This window comes from Sitophilus oryzae, unplaced genomic scaffold (assembly GCF_002938485.1).
Source record: "Sitophilus oryzae breed Bouriz unplaced genomic scaffold, Soryzae_2.0 scaffold_1512_pilon_pilon, whole genome shotgun sequence".
Lineage (NCBI taxonomy): Eukaryota > Metazoa > Arthropoda > Insecta > Coleoptera > Curculionidae > Sitophilus > Sitophilus oryzae.
In genome coordinates, this window is record NW_022146184.1 from 2,643,254 (window position 1) to 2,663,339 (window position 20,086).

At 32.1% G+C, this 20,086-nt stretch overlaps 1 protein-coding gene and 1 pseudogene across 1 annotated transcript; one reads left to right on the forward strand and one right to left on the reverse strand.

Moving 5' to 3' along the window:
* Positions 1 to 10,700: 10,700 nt before the first annotated feature.
* On the forward strand, positions 10,701 to 10,801 carry LOC115878474 (annotated as a pseudogene).
* Positions 10,802 to 14,853: 4,052 nt separating this feature from the next.
* LOC115878440 (tigger transposable element-derived protein 6-like) lies at positions 14,854 to 16,410 on the reverse strand. Its single transcript, XM_030894949.1, has 2 exons — positions 15,750 to 16,410; positions 14,854 to 15,410 (listed from the first exon to the last, which is right to left on the reverse strand). The coding sequence occupies exons 1-2, from the start codon at positions 16,408 to 16,410 to the stop codon at positions 14,854 to 14,856; spliced, it is 1,218 nt and encodes a 405-aa protein (XP_030750809.1).
* Between the last annotated feature and the right edge of the window lie 3,676 nt (positions 16,411 to 20,086).

Below are 20,086 nucleotides of genomic sequence, written 5' to 3' on the forward strand. Positions count from 1 at the left end.
AAACTAAACTACAGTAAGTAAAAAACACTTCGACTATAACTAAATAGCGTAGCCGCGTTTCAAAAGCGCGCTATAGTGGGCGCAGTCTCTTCGCAGCCGGAAAAAATTCTCTTCCCAGCGCTGCGCCGCGCAGCGGTCTAATGGGCGACAACCTATAGTCGGCCGCCAGCGCACCGCTGGCTGGCGAAAATGACGGCGCGTCGCCGACAAAATTTCACTTCGGGTGGAGGGTTTTAACAACAGGGAACATGTTTTCTTCCTTTTTCTACACAAAATCGGTTATACGAACTTTAACATTCTCTAAATATTTAAATATTAATAATTTAAATATTTTATTGATATTGGGTAATTTAAATATTTTATTGATGTGTCCATTATTTTGTTATAATTCGTTTTAAAGTAATGAATAATATCTTCGTAATCCTTCACTTATAGTAAAAAGATTTACAATTTTTTATATACATATTTTTTTGGCTAGGTATATTTTTGGGTCATAATTAAAAGGATATTAAGTTAATAATTTACATAATGGGGAATTCCATAGGTCGGTTCGGGTTTATTTGAAAGTTTTATGGATTCGTTTTTATTACGTTTATAAATTTTTATAGATCTTAACCTTAACCTATTGCTGCTGTGTTAAGGATTTTAAAATTATTTTAAGGGAAAATATTACCAGAGTAGAAGTAATTTATATTTTTATATTGGCTCTATTTTTGTTTTGTGTAGATGACTGATGTTTGGTGAATTTGGTATATTTTTTCCAGTTTGTGTAAATTACAAAGAGAATTAATGTAATAAACGTAAGAACAATAGGAAAAATAAAAAATCATAAACATAACAAAAACACAAACGATAAAACATTTAAATGGTCAAATAGACGGACGGAATTCATATGCCTCAAATGTAATGAATAATGGCCTCAAAAATACGAATGTCATCGTTCTCGTTAATCGTCACAATATTATAAATATCCATAATTAATTCAGTTTGCTTGGTGCTTCTTTCAACTAGAGAAATAAACCAGACTAAACTGGCGGACCGCCCGGAGATGGTAAGGACATGCTCCAGTAGCCGGCCGAAAATCACCGGATGGGGTTTAAACTGCGCAAGTGTTCTTCGCCTGGAGATCGACTATGAAACGGAAAAAAAATGCTTATCCAACCGCCCGCCGGCGAGAGAGCGGTTACTCTATATGACGGATGTGCGCACGCGTTACTCGTAGAGCGCTCGACTCTGACATAAGAACGAAGAATTTCGGGAAAGCTCCCGCCAGCGGGAGGCTGGCGATCGACTATGAATACGGCCGTTAGTGTTTTATTTTGCAATAAAGAAGAGTACGGGCCAAGTAATGACGTGTCGGGACCTTGACCTCGCCAAAATTTTCATTGATTGCCATTTCCAAGCCGTCTTTAATGCCGTTTTTCGCCCGTATAGTATTATTTGCTACTTATTTTCAACTTCGTTCTTTTTAAGGTAGGGAATGGGGTTGTGTTTCCTGTATTTAGTCTCTAAATTATAGCTATTCCTTAAAAATGAAATAAAATTTTATAGGTAAATAATTTTTCTTATTATCAGCAAATATACAGGGTGGTGCACATCATTCGCACTAGTAGATTATACGAAAACGGAAAGATGTAGAAACAAAATATTTTATGGGTACATGAGGAGAGGCAATGTGGACAATTTAAAATTATTTTGAAATATACAGGGTGGTTCAGAACTACAATCCATACGAAAGTTATATTTTTTCTTATGGGACACACCCGGTATTTTATTTCATTTTTGGATTCTTTGGGGGACTAAAAAAAGGCATTTATTATAAGGGTTAAATATGTTTAAAATTTGTCGTTTTTGAAATATTTAAAGATATTTCTCAATATCTTTAAATATTTCAAAAATCAATGATTTTAAACATATTTACTTTTTTTTTTCAATATATTTTCTACGACACACTATCTTTTACAGACCCTCTCTAGAAGATTAACTACTACAGCTAACACTCCGCTCTGTTCTTGGTCTATTGTGCCGCTTCAGGACATGGTATAAATATAGAAAGGCCGCCAGATAAATTGGCTTGGGGGCGCGCAAACTGACCGTGTATTGCGGTTTGGAGATTTATAATGACTTTGTTCCGGATTCGGTCTCATTACGATGGAAAAAATATTGCCATCGTCTATCACGTTATTTTGACCGTAAAGATCAGGCTTTCTTTTAGATATGATACGTAATTGTCTATCGTAGTTGTATCATTTTATTTCAATAACTTTGTTTATTTAGCGCTGTTTATGTATTAACAGTAATTTATTTGATATGTTATGTTGCAGATCACACAGTGTTATTTCCACTTGTTTGAATTGCCTATTTACATAGAATCATATATTTTACTACCTGCATTAGATTAGTGTTTTGTAATATTTTATTTCCTTCCTAATTTCATAATTAATTATATGTCATTTGTTATAACACTTATCATTTTTTAGCTTGCGATTTACGATACACATTTTATTATAAACAAAAATTAAAGAAAATACAAAAACAAATAAATTCTGGAATGCTATGTAATTTTTAGTATAAAAGTAATTTTTATTATAGTTTTTTATAATAACTATTTATAATACTTATGATAAACTAATGTCTGGATAAAACCGGATATAACTAATAACTGCAAAAATCAAATTGAGTTATTTTATTAAAAAAAAAAATTAAGTTATGTGTTAATACAAAACAAACAAGGCTGTATTTTAAACAAAACACCACATACCAAAAAAAAATATAAAGAAGAACTATTTCTTACTTTAAAGCTCGAACAACATCCTGCATTTATTATTACATTTATTAATTTAACTTAATACACTTTTACTTATTCTATAATAAATAATAATTGTATACCTTAAAATTTGGCTAATTAATTTTACTTTTAATTTTTTTAAACCAGTATCCTTTGACATCTCTCTGCAGTACTAAAGTTTATTATTTAGTTATCGTGTAATGTTATTTTACAGGGACTCCAGTTTTTGGTACCATATACGAGATGGTATACAAACTTTATTTGTGGCTAATATAACTCTCTGGCAAACTGTGTCTCTGGGTACCGAATATTAACTGTAAACTATGGTTTAGGTCAACACTTAATTTTCCCTTGAGTTTTTCTCCACTTAATTTTGAAAAAACACGAAACAAACGAAATAACACAGTACAAAATGCAAAACACGTCAATTTTGTTTGTGAGGGGGACAACTTTTGCCCCAAAAATGATTGCAAAATCTTCAACCCTCTAAGCGGGGGTGTCATCCCATTGTTTTTCAAATGGGAAGGGGTGTCAAGTGGTAACGCAATGAAAAGGGCTTTTTATTCTCTATACTTTCCCGCTTCGTTTTTGAAAATCGGTCGAGTCATTGAGAAAATATGAAGGATTAAAATTTGAAAAGTTTATTTAAACATTTATCAGAATAAATGATAAGGATAAATTCCTTCGACCAATTTGCTGTTTTTTCTTATTATTTCTAGATGTTTACGTATTTTTTCACTTGCTTGTTGAACGATCAGATGCGGCAGTTGCTAGATATAACTCGTTAAACTTTTTAACAATTATGGTGTACTCACTTGCAGAAAAAGTGGAAATAATCGAACTTTATTTTAAAAATAACGAATGTAGCAATCGGGTTCCGCAGATATTCAATGAATGCCATCTTAAAAAACACTTTTATGGCAAAATTGTTCGCGAGTTAGTAGCAAAATTTCGCGAAACTGGTTCCGTTATGAATAAAAAGAGGCAGAGGGAAAACCCTGAAGTAAATGAAGCTATAGAGGTATTTGTATTGGGCCAAGTTGCCATGGATAGTACGCTGAGTACAAGAAAATTAGCCAATGCAAAATTAGCCGGCGTGAATCGTACCAATGTCCAAAGGATATTGAAAAACACAAGTTCCACCCGTACAAAATTCAGTTGGTTCAAGAACTCAACGAAGACGATTTTGATCGTCGCTTGCAATTTTGTGAAACTGTGAGTGAACGAGTGACGAATGATAATAATATCCTATTTAATGTGTGTTTTTCGGATGAGTGTGCTTTCTTTTTGAACGGTGTAGTTAATCGGCATAACTGTCGGTACTGGGCTGAGGGTTTTTTTACGAGGTGCACACACAAATCCCTCAGAAATTGAACGTGTGTGCTGGTATTTTTGGAAATTCTATTTTAGATCAGTTTAACGATATTGAGAAGAACTTCAACGCACAAGTCACAGAACAGCTATCTAGCAACTGCCGCACCTGATCGTTCAACCTTGTGGCACGTGTAATGTCCGATAATAACTAAAAATAAAAATTTATGATTTACAATATATACCTTTTTTTATATAACACAAAAACTAAATGATAATCCTTATTTAGTTGCTTACGTATACCTACATTACAACTACAATTAACTTTCCACTAACTCTGCACACTATTCCTGGTCTATTGTGCTGCATCAGGGCATGGAAGAAATATAGGGGGACCGCCAGATAAATTGGCGTGGAGGCGAGCAAACCGACCATGTGTTGCGGTTTGCAGAATTTATAATGACTCTGTTACAGATTTGGTCTCATTACGATGGAAAAAATATTGCGATTGCCTATCTGTTTATTTTGACTGTCAAATTCAGGCATTGTTTTAAATATTACACGCGGTTGTCAGTCGAAATTTTATCATTTTAATCATCAACTTAGTTTGTTTAGCATGTTTCTGCAATTACAGCAAATTATTCTATTAGGCTGATAAAATTTGAGAATGCATATTGCTTCATATGATTGAGCACATTTAATACACGTTTACTGTATTTAATCCTCGGGCAGCTTTTTTTTTTAAATAATGATAAAACAATTTCTGTTGAACTTTTGACACAAAATCATTTCAAATTTATAATTTCAGTCTAGTAACTATTTAGTCAACATATTTAATTTGTCAATGATGACAGGTATTGATAATTTCTATTCCAAATATCTCAAAAACCATTACTCGTAACGATTTTTACCAAGAGACATTTTTTACTTAAAAAATATCGTAAGTGTATATTTTTTTACTCAGTAGTTTTATACAGGTACGGACCAAACCGACTTGAAACCAGTTAAAAAATATGTAGGTGGCGCCCCTACAAGTAGGAGTCATATTAACATCAAACTTAAATTTCTCATGTCAAAGAACTCCCAGACACTAATTTTTATCCAGATATTGACGTTATTTCAGAAATTATTTCGAAAAAATGGAAACAAATGTGAAACTTCTACCCTATATTTCCAAAAGTAAGCATTTCAGGACACATATTTATACCAACTTTTTTACTTATTTTTATCTACAGAATATGCTGCCGAAGTTTCCCGAATACAGGTCGGACCACCCTGTATATTCCTTTTTTAATCCCCGAGGTCCCAACTGGCCAAGGAGTATGGCAGGGAGACACGATGTCCCCAAAGCTGTTTACAGCAACATTAGAAGAAATCTTCCATCAAATAGACAGGGCCAACAAACGATTGATTATAATACCACGCTGCTTGTGGTTTGTGTTCAGACTTCAGAAGTTAAATTGCCGTGTCTATTGGTAAATTTTCATGCTTGCTACAGATAGCTTTAGTTCTACTAAATAATCTTTATATTAGTATTATATCAAAAAAAATATCAAAATCAATAATATTACTTACATTATCACTACAGGTAACTTTACACCAACTCGGCACACTATTCCTGGTCTTACGTGCCATTGTACCAGAGACAAAATATGTAGTAAATACTAGAAGAGCCATTTTACGAAAAAAAAATCAGTTAAAGTTAGAAAATATTTCTACAAAAATTTATGCAGGAGTGGAGGTAGTTTTTTTACCCTTCACGTATTTTTTCTTCATTTTTTTGGAAAATTAAATGATAAAGTGCTTAGGAAAATATAGACACTCCAAATATCATTCAAATCTTTGTTGTTAATCTCAATTGTTAATTTTTTAAGGTTTGATGCCCTCTAACGAACAACGAAGCACTTTTGTATAGAGGTAAATTTTGTCCAATGAACGTATTGTGATTTCAAAAATACCTAATAGTTCTATGTCTCTATGTCTACGGAATATTATGACACCCTGTATTCATAATCTTAGATGTTAAGAGAAATTATTTCAGTGTAAAATATAGCATAAAAATATTTATAAAAATAGAATAAAGAGTAGTCCTAGCGGAACGAATATTACATTTTTAAGATTTTTTTTCATAATTTATAATTGTGTGGAATTTGTATGTAAATAATGTTTAGATTAATGTTAGATACAGGTACGACCGCGCACATTGGAACGAGTCCATGTTAAATGTTGGACATGGGGCTAATTTTTTTTTGGGGAAAATTGAAAACTGAATATGGTAGTTTCAAAAACAAATGTCAGGCCTCTCTTAAAAACTGATTTTTAGTAAACAAAAATGTATTTTTTCGTTTTTACAAAGGTTTAAAATTAACCGTTTTCAAAAAGGCTAATTCATGTTGAAAATATTACCACAATTTGATTTTTTTATTGCCCAAGCTGCGGTAGGTTTTTTAAAAAATATTATTTTTTTAATTTAACTCGTTCTTTGTTAATGAATTTTTGGCAAAATTATGTGCATACATCTCATCAATCACCCACTATATATTTTTGAATTAAAAAGTTTTGAATTTTTATTATAGATCTAATCATCACGAAATATGAAGTAAGTGCCGCAAGGTACCATAAAAAGAATAGCTGCGTATAGTAGACCATAATACCCTTATTATAAACGTATATAAAAAAGTTGCCCCAATTTGCCGTTTTTTGAAAAAACAAATTTTGAACTATACGATGTATAATATTTTCCAGGGACCTTTTAAGTAATTTACATAGGTTGAACAAGTCTGGCTTTAGAAATATACTGTTATTCCGATATTATTATTAGGTACTATCCTTCTTAACATTTATGTATAAATCGTATATTAGTAGATTATATCCAAATCATTGCACTCTCCCCCTCCTCCTGCTAGGATACGTCTACGGTTTTATTATTACATCTATTAATGCACTATTAAAGCACAACTATTAAACAAATAATTCTCAAATATGACTTATATAATGAGAAATTAGTGTTCTATCACTATACTATAGTTATTTTCCTAACAAATGCGTAAAGTGATACTCTACGCATGCCTTATTTGATATTTACCCTGACATTAACAAATAATGCTAATCGTTCAAATAATTTTCAAATATGCAGTAATTTAATATGGTTATCACTTGGCTAAAATATTCAAAAACGAACACAAACCATTATTTTTTAACAATATTTTGTCCAGAAAACATTAACTTTATATAAAACCGCGTTTATTAAAATACAATAATTATGCAATTTTCAAAGGCGCATTTTTGTTGACCACCCTATATAATAAATTATTAATCTATTAAAAATATTTTTTTCTAATAAAACTCAAAGTTCCTCCTCTCCATAAAAGCTCAAAACGAAAAAATTGATAACAATGAAGCAAAGTTATGGGCTAAATTGGTTTTGGTAAAACAGGCTATATTTTTTGGGGCGCCCTATATATGGTTTAAGTTATGTCAGACAACAATTTTTTGTTATAATTTAAGACGTCTCTCTTTACATATTATTACAGTATATATAAATAATTTTAAGTTTTCCAGATTGAAAGTATCAAGTAAAAACCTCATGTCCAACCGCTTCCATAAGCTCGTTCCACTGTGCGGCGGTCTGTTCAACCTAAAAAGACTCAGGGCAAAACACGTATAAAATTTATACGCTGCGCTCTAATTACCGCGCTCTAGTTGCAAGTACGTTACAGCAATTAGAGGAAATGCTGAACACATATACCTGCGCATACGAGACTTTGGGCCTTAAGTTGAACATCGATAAAACTAAAATCAAGTGCACTCCCCGGAGAACCATAACAGCGCTATAAAAATCGGAGAAGAACTACTGGAATATGTATCGGAATTTAATTACCTCGGCAGTTTGATTTCGGAAAAGGCAAATATCGGCTTTGAAATTCAGCACAGAATCAGCAGCGCCTCAGCGCCCTACAACTTGCAGTGTAGCGAGCAGTAATAATCCCCACCATGTTATATGGAAGCAAAACCTGGGTGCCATGCCTACCGCCTGCACACGAGCGCATTAAACAAATTGCAACAGAGACACCTTAGACAACTGTTAAGAATTAATTGGTACCATCATGTCTCAAACGTATCAGTCCTTGAAAAAGCAGGCTGCGAGAGCGCTGGAGTCATGATTACTAAATCTCGCTGAAGATGGACTTGCCACGTATGCAGGATGCAAGAAAACCGCCTACCGAAATCTCTTCTTTACGGTGAACTTGTAGAGGGTAAGAGGAAACCGGGTGGAAAACTCAATAGGTACAAAGATATTTTCCATGAAAACTTAAAGGGGATAAGTATGTAGCATCAGTGGGAGGAAGCAGCGCACAATAGAACGCAATGGAGGAGAATTGTAAACTCAGTTAACAACGACAACCAAAAAAAGTAAAGAGGCAACAAAGTAATGAGATTTCTGTATGTCCGGAATGAGGAAGAGAGATAACATCACTTATCTGGCTTTTCAGTCACAGAAAAGCTCATGAAAGAAAACGCCTTGCCTAACCATCTTCTGATGCGAGTCAAATACTCGTTAGCGAGTAATGGCAGTAGTAAGTAAGTAATTTGTATGTAAATAATGCGACACAAAAGAGAAAAGATGAATGTTTTTAAAAGAAATGGTACATTTTTATTAATGTATTTTTCTATTTATTTTATGGATACAGATACTTGTTGTTTAGAACATATGGCCGTTAGCAAAGATTAATGTTCATCGCTCGTCCTTTCCCAATACAAATCCTTTTTTTACCCCACCAATTACCTTTTGGGACATAATATAGGTATATACACGCCGTCCAATAAATTGCGAGTGAGGCAGACCGGTATTGCGGTTTGCAGATTTATTGAGACTTTCTTTGCAATTTTGTTCTATTAGGATGAAAAAATCGCCCAATTTGTTAACCGGGATCGAAACTACAATGGAAGATAAATTTATTTTATTTTAGATTTATTTTTCTTTATTGTGTATCTACTTGGGATAACTAAGTAAAAAAATATATTTTATTTATTACTCAATAAATATAAAACGTTATATGGTCTTGATTTGACAATGTTCACATTTTGTGAAAATAAAGAATACATTTTAAATTTAACCAAAAAAAAATCCTTATGGGCTTTTCGCCACTGCACTGCAAAGAAAAATCTACAAAATAAAATAGTTATTTTGTAAACACTTCTGCGTTAAACCTAAACGGACGCTGCTTGTCAGAAGTTGTGTTTACAGTAATAAAAATTTGCCTAACAAAGAAAAAAATGCTTAACGTTTCGGAAAGTTTTCTCTTTCCGTCGTCGGAAGCAAAAAAATTTAAAGAATTAAGAAAAAAACTATTTAAAATATTTAAATTGAACTATTCGAGAACACTTCACTTTTTTAAACAGATACGTCTACAAGAAATCGTTGACGTTCTGTTAAAATGACATTATATTAAGTTAAACTTCAAAATTAACAATTACTACCTGATAATTACTTAATAAGGTAAAACCAAAAAGCCCAAACTTTCAGTATGATTATTTTTAAATTTCACGTATGTTATGTTTATTTATGTAATGTTCCTTAAAATCAAAGATGCGATTGCCATACATTACTAACATCTACAGATGCATGAGCAATACATTTATTTTTATTAGATTGAATTAAAAAAGCCTCTTTTATTTTTCTTTTAGAGGCTATCGCTTCTTTCATTATAATTTTGGCGTTATTAAAATTTATTCTGTGCCTTGTGTCCCATGAATGCTGACAAATCTTAAGATTTGTGAAAATCTCCCTTTCTTAAATAATCTTTACGTTCTTTAATTCTAACATTTAAGGGTCTAGATGTTTCAGCAATGTAAAATTTATCGCATTCGCAGGGTATTTGGATCATTACATTTTTTAAAATAATAGATATAATACAATAAAAAAAAATAATAATTATTATTTTAAAAAATGTATTTTAAAATAATAGGTAGATATAATATATTAATGTATTTTTTTTTATTTATCATTTTTTAAATAATAGCTACCTAAATTGTAATTTACCCTGTATAGCCAGATATTTAATTACAATAACCACTGTATGTTCAACCAAATTAAAATTTGAACCAAAAAGTTATACAGGGTGAGACAAAATTAATAATGAAGACAGTGTCACTTTTAAAAGCAAATTACTCCTTTATTTTAAATCGGTTGAGTTTTGTAAACACTGTCTAATATCTTCCCATAAAAAAGTCCATGCTAGATAAATCAAGAGCATTTAAGTACTTTACTAATTGGTGAATCCACACTGCAGTCACCAACTAAAAGAATCACATTAATTCTCTCTGATGTAGGTACTCGCGTCGGCGCCGGCGGTACATTATACGAGTAAGAATCCGTGTGTTTGCTTTAGCGTGATCGTAACGGAAATTACTGAGATAGCAGCATTTCGGTGGCTATTTCAGATTACTGGGAGTTAGCAGATATTATTGAGTTAAAATAGCAAATTTTCGTTAATGGGAAAAAATGTGCTTTCCCTACTACTTATAGAGTATTTTTTTCTCTTTCTAATGGTATAAAAAAACTTATTAACATAAAAAATGGAGTTAGCAGGTTATCGCGTTTCACTGAAGATATATTAAAATTTTAACAATACAGAGAAGATATTAGTATGGCCCCTGCGCAAGAATGACACGCAAAATAGTGAGCGTTTCACGTTTTTCACAAAAGTGCGGGTTCGACATATCTTCCCACGAAAGTTACTGTGTGCAGACTCTATATACCCCCGTCTTTTACGCTAACCGATAATACCTTTACAAATCTAATAAGGTGGTTTATTATGTTTATTCATAATTGTTGAAGACATGAACGCTCATAACTCTCTTTGGGGCTCCAACTCAACTAGCCGTAGAGGCGCAGCAATTGCTAATATTATAGAAAATCTTCATTTACATTTATTTAATGATGGACCTCACACATTCATTTCATCAAGCACAAAGTCCTTCTCTAATCTTGACCTGACACTAGCCAGTCTTTCGCTTGCTTCTTCTTTCAATTGGAGCACACTAGATGACACCTATGGCAGCAATCATATACCTACCGTATTTGCAACTAGTCAACTAGTCAACTGCCAGTACTGGAAAACTCAAATTTAACACTAATGAAGCTGACTATTTAAAATATAATAACATATTTATAGCCCCTAAAGTCTCACAACTAAGCATTGACGAGGCAACCTCTAGCATCACAACAGCTATACTTAAAGCAGAACTCTTAATCCCAAAATTTAACTGTAACATAAATAAAGATCCCGTTCCCTGGTGAAATAGAAACGATATTACGATAGAATAGATAGATAGATAAATAGAAATGAGAGGATGATCCCTCCTGAAATAGAATGCCCTGTATATTATTTTTTCAGTAGATGCGGATTTAAAAAATGAACATTTTTTGTATTTAGAATTTTCCACAGTAAATTTTTATCAAAGCCACCCAATGATTTTTCTCTTGTATTTTACCAATGAAAGCGCCATATGAAATAATACTGCGTTTATCTGCAAAACTATCAAAAATTTTGAAATCCTTTAAATACAACAAATGTTCATTTTTTAACTCTCCATCTAATAAAGAAATAATATACAGGGTATTCCATTAAAAAAAACAAAGGAAATATATTTTATATTTTAGAAAGTTTGGCGTAGAGTATTGAACATCCTGTAGGATTTACGATTACCATGTTTAAAGCAAAGTAAGAACAGACCATCTAAAATAAATACCTAATATAGTTTAGATTTCAGAACAATTTTTGTATTTTTAATATTTTTTTAAGAAGGGTTGAAAAAAATATATTTTTGACTTTTTTTTTAATATCTCTGAAACTATCGAAATATATTTACTCATATCTTAGGATAATGTAAAGTGATTTGAAAGGAAGCCAAAAATGCAATAATATACAGGATGTTCCATTTAAAAAAAATCATCGCGATCCACTTGCACTTTTTTGAACCACTCTATAGAAGTTAAACTACACACACCGGAAAAATCCAGGGATATTATTTTATTAAAGTTAAGAATAAATGTTTTGAATAAACTACTACATATTTGTAGGCTTCTTCTAAATTCTTTCTACTTCGATTGAAACGAAGTAGTCACACTAGTTATTTCTAAATTTGGGATATTTGCGTAAGTCTTTGTGCATTTTTTGTCAAATGTATAAAAAGCACCTAGCATCAATTGCTCGAATTTAACCTGTACTGGCTATGTTTTTATGATAACTGGCCAGAATTAATTCAAATAACTCTGTTTAGTATTAAACGACATTATGGAGCGCAGACATCTTAACAGACGCGAAATGCTAAGGGCCATGGGGATGCTCGAAGCTGGAATGCGCCAAATCGACGTAGCTAGAGCATTAAATACAACGCAAAGTGTAATATCGCGATTAAGTGCACGCTACCGTCAAAGTGGTGATGTTGCTGAAAGGCACACAGGGCGACATCGCATTACTACCCCTCAGCAAGATCATTTTTTACAATTAAATTCTCGACGCCGACCGACTCTTACAGCACCAGAGCTTAGTTTAATTCTCCAGGAAATACATAATGTAACCGTTAGTCCTGCCACTGTTCACAATAGATTAAGAGAGGTCAACTTAAGAAGCAGACGCCCCTGGAGAGCTCAACCCTTAACGAGAGGAAATCGAGAGGTACGATATTTGTGGGCTCAAGATCATGTTCAGTGGTCGAATGAACAATGGGCCAATGTTCTCTTCACGGATGAGTCACGCGTTGGAATTCATCCGGATTCGAGAAGGCTGAGAGTATGGAGAGAACCGGGAAATCTTATTGGGTTGGATCATGTTCAGGAAGTGCACCCTTATCAAGGTTTTTTAAAGGTGATTTAATTCTTGAGACTGTCGTGTTACCATATGCCAATGATTTTGTGAGAAACTTCATTCTCATGCATGACAATGTACGGCCTCATACAGCCAGAGTGGTAAGTGAGTTTATCAATGCTCATCAATTAAACATCTTACCCTGGCCGGCACAATCTCCTGACCTCAATCCCATCGAGCACGTATGGGACGCGGTCCAAAGAAGAATTTTGAGAATGGGATCTGGTTCGGGCCGTGAATGCAGCGTGGTAGGCTGTACTTCAAGAAGAGATCGACAACCTGATCAGGAGCATGGAGAGACGATGTAGGGCTGTAATGAACAGTAGAGGAGGCCATACCTTTTATTAAGTAAAAATGGTTTTATCTTTTTTTTTAATTCACAGTTTAGAATAAAAAAAAATGTAAGTATTTTTTTGAGTTCAATAAAAATCAAGGTAAATCTGAAAAATTCGGTAAATTTCGCATTTTTATTTCCAATACGTCCTGTAAACTATCTATTTATTTTAATTTTGTTATATCAGAAATGCAAATAATAAAATTACTGACGATGGCTGGATAAAATTGTAATATCCCTAGAATTTTCTGGTGTATGTGTTTTCATGAAATACATCCTAGTACATATTTTAGGCATGCACTTATACAAAGTTTTATTTTTAAAACTACAAATTTCCGACGCACTATTGCGAAACCCTGTATGAAACTACATATCGCGCAAGATTCCCTTCCTAGGAAGCTTCCTTTCTATGAAGCTTAAAATCGAGTGCAGGAGGGAAACATGAGGTGGCGAAGATGCACGAAGTTATTACCACACCCCCACACGCGGTGGCAGTTAATCTTTTGCGAGACTATGTCAACTATAGTGTCTGGGAAAGTAGGCGGTTGCCTATACAAGAGAAACTTCGTGACAAATAGTCGGTATCGTTACAGGTGTCGAGCGTGTTTACGTAACATTTTTCGGCTTAGGGGCTTCGCCCGAAAACATCTTGTTCGTGCGATTTTCTTTTCTCACGAGAGAGTCAAAGAGGATCATAAATAACAGCGTTTTGTTGCAGAGATAAAAGCTTAAATATATTATTTTATGAAAGAGAATAAGAAGCTGAAAGAAATCCCGTTTCTCTTGTGAAAATGGTATTTCTTTTAAATATTTAATATTTTAGTGCCTTTAAAGTTAAAGTGATTTATATTTTATGTTCAAGACCGATTTAAGCATTTATATGTTTCATTATCAATTAAAATTGATTTTTAAATAATTTGCCCATTGCTTAATATTTAAAATCCCTTACTTTTTAAGCCATTAATATTAAACAACATTTGAATGTTAAACTTTGGTAGTAAGAAATTAAGAGTCTCAATAATTTATTTTCCAAAATGCTTTAATTACGTCGATGAAATAAACCAGAGTCATCATATAGATTCGATTTCTATCTATACATTGGTATGGATATTGTGGACATTGATATAAAGTAAATTGACACAGATCAATATCTGTGTCAATTTTATAGCAGAAGTTTTATTATTACAGTAAAACTTCCATATAGCGGCCACAAAAATTTTCAAAGGAATGTGGCCGTTAAGGGAAGTGGCCACTATTGGGAACAATAAAATACAGATACCAATGTAAAATGCCTTTATTTTGGAAACGTGCAAAGTAATTAAAATTAAGTACGAGCATGTAGTACAAACACACAATAAGTGTTAATAAATGATCTTCAGTTTTAGATTTTTGGCACAAAAAAATAATTCAGTTGTTATAAAAAAAACTTTATTACATAAGACTTTAAAAAAAAAACTTACAATGTATACATATGTATTTTACACATAGGTATTCTTATATACATATGTACAATTGACTTTAAAAAGTTACAAAATGATAACCTTATTTTATATGGTGAAAAACTGATTAATGGTAGTCTGCTTTAAATTTTTAATTTTGATTTTTGTAATTTCACTTTCAAATTTCATCAAAGTATGGGCAATATCAACCGCTAGTTCGTCTTTGTTTTGAATCACCAAAAAATTCTGAATGTCTCTTAATTTTTCACATACTTCACTCATATTATTTATAGATGAACACAGAATGTCTTGGCCTTCATCTTCTTCCTCTTCGGCTTGAGTGGAGTCCTGTCTGTCCTTGTTGTTTGTAAATTCCTGGATTATTCCCTGCATCTCTAAACTAGGATTTTCCGTAGGGACATCTGAATCGACTGTCAGATATTCTTTAAGATCTGGACTTCCTGGCATGTTTTTTAAAATTGAAGATAACTGACTTAAAGGAATGTCGTCCTCTTCGTCAAATGCATCGTCCCCTTTGACGGTTGCAAATCCCGCTTTTTGGAAACATTTTTTTATAGTGTTCGATGTAACATTTTTCCATGCTGTACTTATCCACACCATAGTACTTGCCAAATTTATGCTCTCTTTAGCCTTTTCCATCGTTTCTTCGGTATTAGTAAAAGTCAAAAGTCTTTTAATAAAAAATTGACGATATTTTAATTTAAAATTTTGAATAATTCCTTGGTCCAACGGCTGGCAATGAGATGTCGTATTTGGAGGAAAAAAAATTATACGAACATTTTCAAGTTCTATTTTTGGGTGAGACGTGGCATTATCCAAAAATAAAAGAACTTTTCTACCCTGCCGTTTCATTTTGGTGTCAAAGGTTTTGAGCCAAGATGTCATTATATCTGTCGTCATCCAAGCTTTTTTGTTGGATACCCATTCTATCGGCAATTTATCTACATGCGCTCCTTTAAAACATCTCGGGTTTTTGCTCTTACCTATAACTAGCGGATTTTCCTTCTCACCATGCATGCTGCAACAGAAAAGCAGTGTCACTCGTTGTTTAGCTGATTTTTTGCCAGCACATTTATCATTCTTTAAAGCAAAGGTTTTGTTTGGCATTGCCATATAATAAAGCCCTGTTTCGTCTGCATTAAAAATGTCTTTAGTGTCGTATTCCTTAATGATTGCTGTTAATTTTGTTTTCCAGTCTTCAACAGTCACTTCATCCACATCTGCAGACTCACCACAAATTGTTTTGAAGTTAATATTATGTCTCTTGCAAAACTTATTTAACCAGCCAGTTGAAGCCTTAAATTCACTAAGTTTCAAGGATGTAGATACCTCAAGAGCTTTTTCCCGAATTAAGGTTCCCGATATGGGTATGTTTTTGTTCCTTGCCTTACAAAACCATTCGTAAACTAGTTGATCGATTGCAAATCCTTCTGTTTTAGGAAACTTTCGTTTTTTATCTGCATTGCATCCTTCTTCTTCAAACATTTTTTTTAATTCCACTTTGTTTTTTAAAATGTCGTTCACTTGCGTTCTTCCAACACCAAACTTTTCCGCCAACTTTCGAGCACTGCTGTTATATTTTTCACTTTCCGCGACAATATTTAATTTCTCTTTAATAGACAAACGTTTACGTTTCAAAGACATGGTTGCTGTTCTTTCAGAGTAAGAAACTAAACTGATTCTATATCTCCCAAAAATTTCAGCAAACTACTGACGAATTTGTATTGTATTTGTCACTCTCTGTACCTACTTCTCAAACAAATTATAAATGTTTATTGCTTGGAATTTCCTAAAGTGTCCTGAAACAGCTCTTGTTAGACAAAAAAAAATGGTTCGAAGGGTTCGGTTTTTGGCCGGTATTGGGGCAATAAATTTAATGGGTTTTTCCCTAAAATGAACCTTTGAAGCGGCCGGTGGCCGCTTTCGGAATTAACGTTATTGAGAAATATTTTAATATAGGAATTCCCCTAAGATTAATTCAAACAACTGAAAATTGACCGCTAACAGAAGTGACCGCTTTTTAGAAGTGGCCGAAATGGGAAGTTTTACTGTATTATTGTTTTTTGATAATTTTCAGTAACTATGATATCCATATATAATTATATACTGACTAAAAACAAACTGACATCTGTCTCTGGTAACTAAGGTTAAACGTGAAACCAATTTATGATTTAATATTTTTCATAGCAGTTCACGGCAAGAATTATATGATCTATTTATATACGTAAAACTGCAAGAAAACTATTTCCACTTTATCATTTAATTGATATGTCTATTCTTTCCGGAATTTCTGGATAAGAAAGTAGAAGTGTTAGGGAACATTTATGGTTAAGTTTTGATGCAATAAACCTTAGACACATCATATCTTACAAAAGCCTTTTTCAACGAGAAACCATCCAGAGATATTTAAGAAAAAATTCAAAGTCTGTGAAAATTTACATTAACGTTATTATAATCATCTCTTTCGAAAGTGTATTGTAGAGGAGAAAATATATATTATATACTGTAAGAAAAAACTAAGAATTTTATTTCGATAATTCGCACAAAGTCTGTCACTTTGTGAAAATGTATAAAGTATTGGCCAAAAGCTCAACACTACTTTTATAGACCGAAATGGGTAAATATAAACTCTAAATGTGAATGGTGAGTATTCCAACATATGAAAGTCAAAAATTTACATAAACAAATTAGCATTTATCAGCCGTTATCATAAGAACCTTTTTTTGAAATAAGACACAGTTACGTTTTTCTTAAGATTTAGAATAAAACTTACATTTCCATTAGAATAGCTTTAGCCAAAATAGAGAAAAATAGGAGAGATTTTTTTTTATATATATATATATATATTAGCTATTTTATTTAATTTTTTTCTTGGCTTTAGGTCAGGTAAAAATGCGAAAAATGTTTTGAGTTATGGACCGAACTTTGCCATGGAAATTGTGAATAAAAAACAACTACCTACAAAAGATATCATAAGTAATATAGAAACGGGCTTTCAACACCTTACAAATAATCAAAAAGATGAAATAAGAAGTAAAACTAGTAACATTATTTCAAATTTTAAAAACAAAATAGAAAACAGAAAGAAAAATACGGAAATGCACAAAAATCTATATAAAACAAAAACATTTCTTAACCAAAATTCTCATTTAAAAATTCTAAAAGCTGACAAAAGTAACAAAACGGTAATAATGACGTCACTTGACTATAATAAAAAAATGAAACAACTATTAAATGATAAAAAAACATATAAACAAATCAAGCGTGACCTAACAAACACACAGCAAATTAAAAATAACGAATTAATCGATAAATGGGAGAATAACCAATATATTTCACCCAATGTTGCAAAAGGGCTAAAAATTCGCAATGCTATCCCACCAAAAATATACGGACTCCCTAAATTACATAAAGATGGCATCCCATTGCGCCCCATTGTTTCATGTACCCAGTCACCATTTTACTCACTTTCAAAATATCTCAAAAATATACTTAACAATATAATATACAAAAACGATTATTATCTAAAAGATTCTTTTCAATTTAAAGAAAAACTAAAAAATATTAAAATTCCAAAAGATTATGTACTTGTCTCCCTAGACGTTGTATCTTTATACACTAATGTTCCAATAGCTCTAGCACTAAAAATCATTAAAAATAAGTGGAATAACATCAAAAAATATACTGACATCCCCTTTGACGAGTTTATAAGCGCAACTGAACTCACATTAAATTCAACTTTTTTTCAATACGAAAATGAACTGTATAAACAAATAAAGGGTTGCGCAATGGGTGCTTCGATTTCAAGTGCAGTAGCACAAATAGTAATGGAGGACTTAGAGGAAACAGTACTCTCAAAAATCACCTATTCGATACCGTTTTTCTTTAGATTTGTTGACGATTGTATAATGGCTGTCCCAAAAAATCAAGTTGAAAACATCTTAACAATATTTAATTCTTATAATAAAAATTTACAATTTACCATCGAAATTGAACAAGAAAATAAAATAAACTTCCTTGATTTAACATTACATAACATAAATGGAAACATCAGAACCGAATGGTATACCAAAAAATCATGGTCTTCTCGTTATTTAAATTATAATTCTCATCATCACATAAACCAAAAAAAATCTGTAATTATAGGGCTAGCAGATCGTGCAATACAACTATCAGACCCAGAATATCGACAAAACGCGATAATTAAAGCTAAGGATGCTCTTAAATTAAATAGCTACCCACATGACATAATTAATAACATTTTTAAAAAACGAATTCACAAATTTTACAACTCACACCAACATAGTAAACCTATAAATAAGGACAATAAAAAATACATTTCTATCCCTTTTGTGAACGGACTGTCACAACAAATAAAACATTTACTTGGTAGTTATAATCTCAATGTATGTCACAAATCACACAATTTATTGGCGAGTAACTTTTCAAGGCTCAAGACAAAAACACCGAAAAACAAAAAAAGCAATCTAATTTACGAAATACCCTGCAAAAATTGCAGTGGAGTTTATATAGGACAAACCAGTCAGTATCTTGAAAACCGTTTAAAAGGTCATAAATACGACAAGAAAAATAAAACAGCCCTAACTTTGCATGAAATCCAAAAAAATCACAGTTTTGACTTTGAAAGTACAAAAATAATTGGCACCGAATATAATACCAAAAAAAGAGAAATTCTTGAATCTATTGCTATCCAAAAAAACCAACACTCAGTTAATGATAGGATAGACATAAACAACCTGAGTAAGATATATTATTCAGTGTTGTAAAATCCATTAAATGTGTATGTCTCTGTGCAAAAATTGTGACGACTTTATGGATATGTTTGTGTTATGTTTGTGGAAACCAATTTGGATATATGTTCTTCGCTAAGGTAGGCTTTTTATATATTTTTTTTTTCTCTCATGCCACCTTATAAAAATAGATTTCAGAAAGAAAATGATAAGTTATAATAAGTAAACAATCTACGTTCAAGGTAACAAAATAGAATTTTTATATATATATTACTATTATTTTTAATTAGTACGTTCATAATGTGACTATAAATTTTTTTTAGTAATAAATTTTGATAAAGACCCTACCAGGTCGAAACGTCATGAAATATTTAATATAAAAAAAACCGTTTTTCGCATTTTTACCTGACCTAAAGCCAAGAAAAAAATTAAATAAAATATATATTGAGAGGTCAAAGAAAAGAATAAAAAAAAAACATATATATTAGCTATTATATTATTATATACATATTTGACTTATTATTATTAGCTGGTCAGCTAAGTTGATTACTTCTAAAGACTTGGAAGTC

Excerpts from the sequence above, each read along its gene's own strand:
- LOC115878440 (XM_030894949.1), bottom strand. The coding sequence starts at position 16,410 with ATGTCTTTGAAACGTAAACGTTTGTCTATTAAAGAGAAATTAAATATT. Across the intron at positions 15,411-15,749 it reads GGAAAATCCGCTAGTTATAG|AAACGATGGAAAAGGCTAAA; the intron begins GTAAGAGCAAAA and ends CTAATACCGAAG.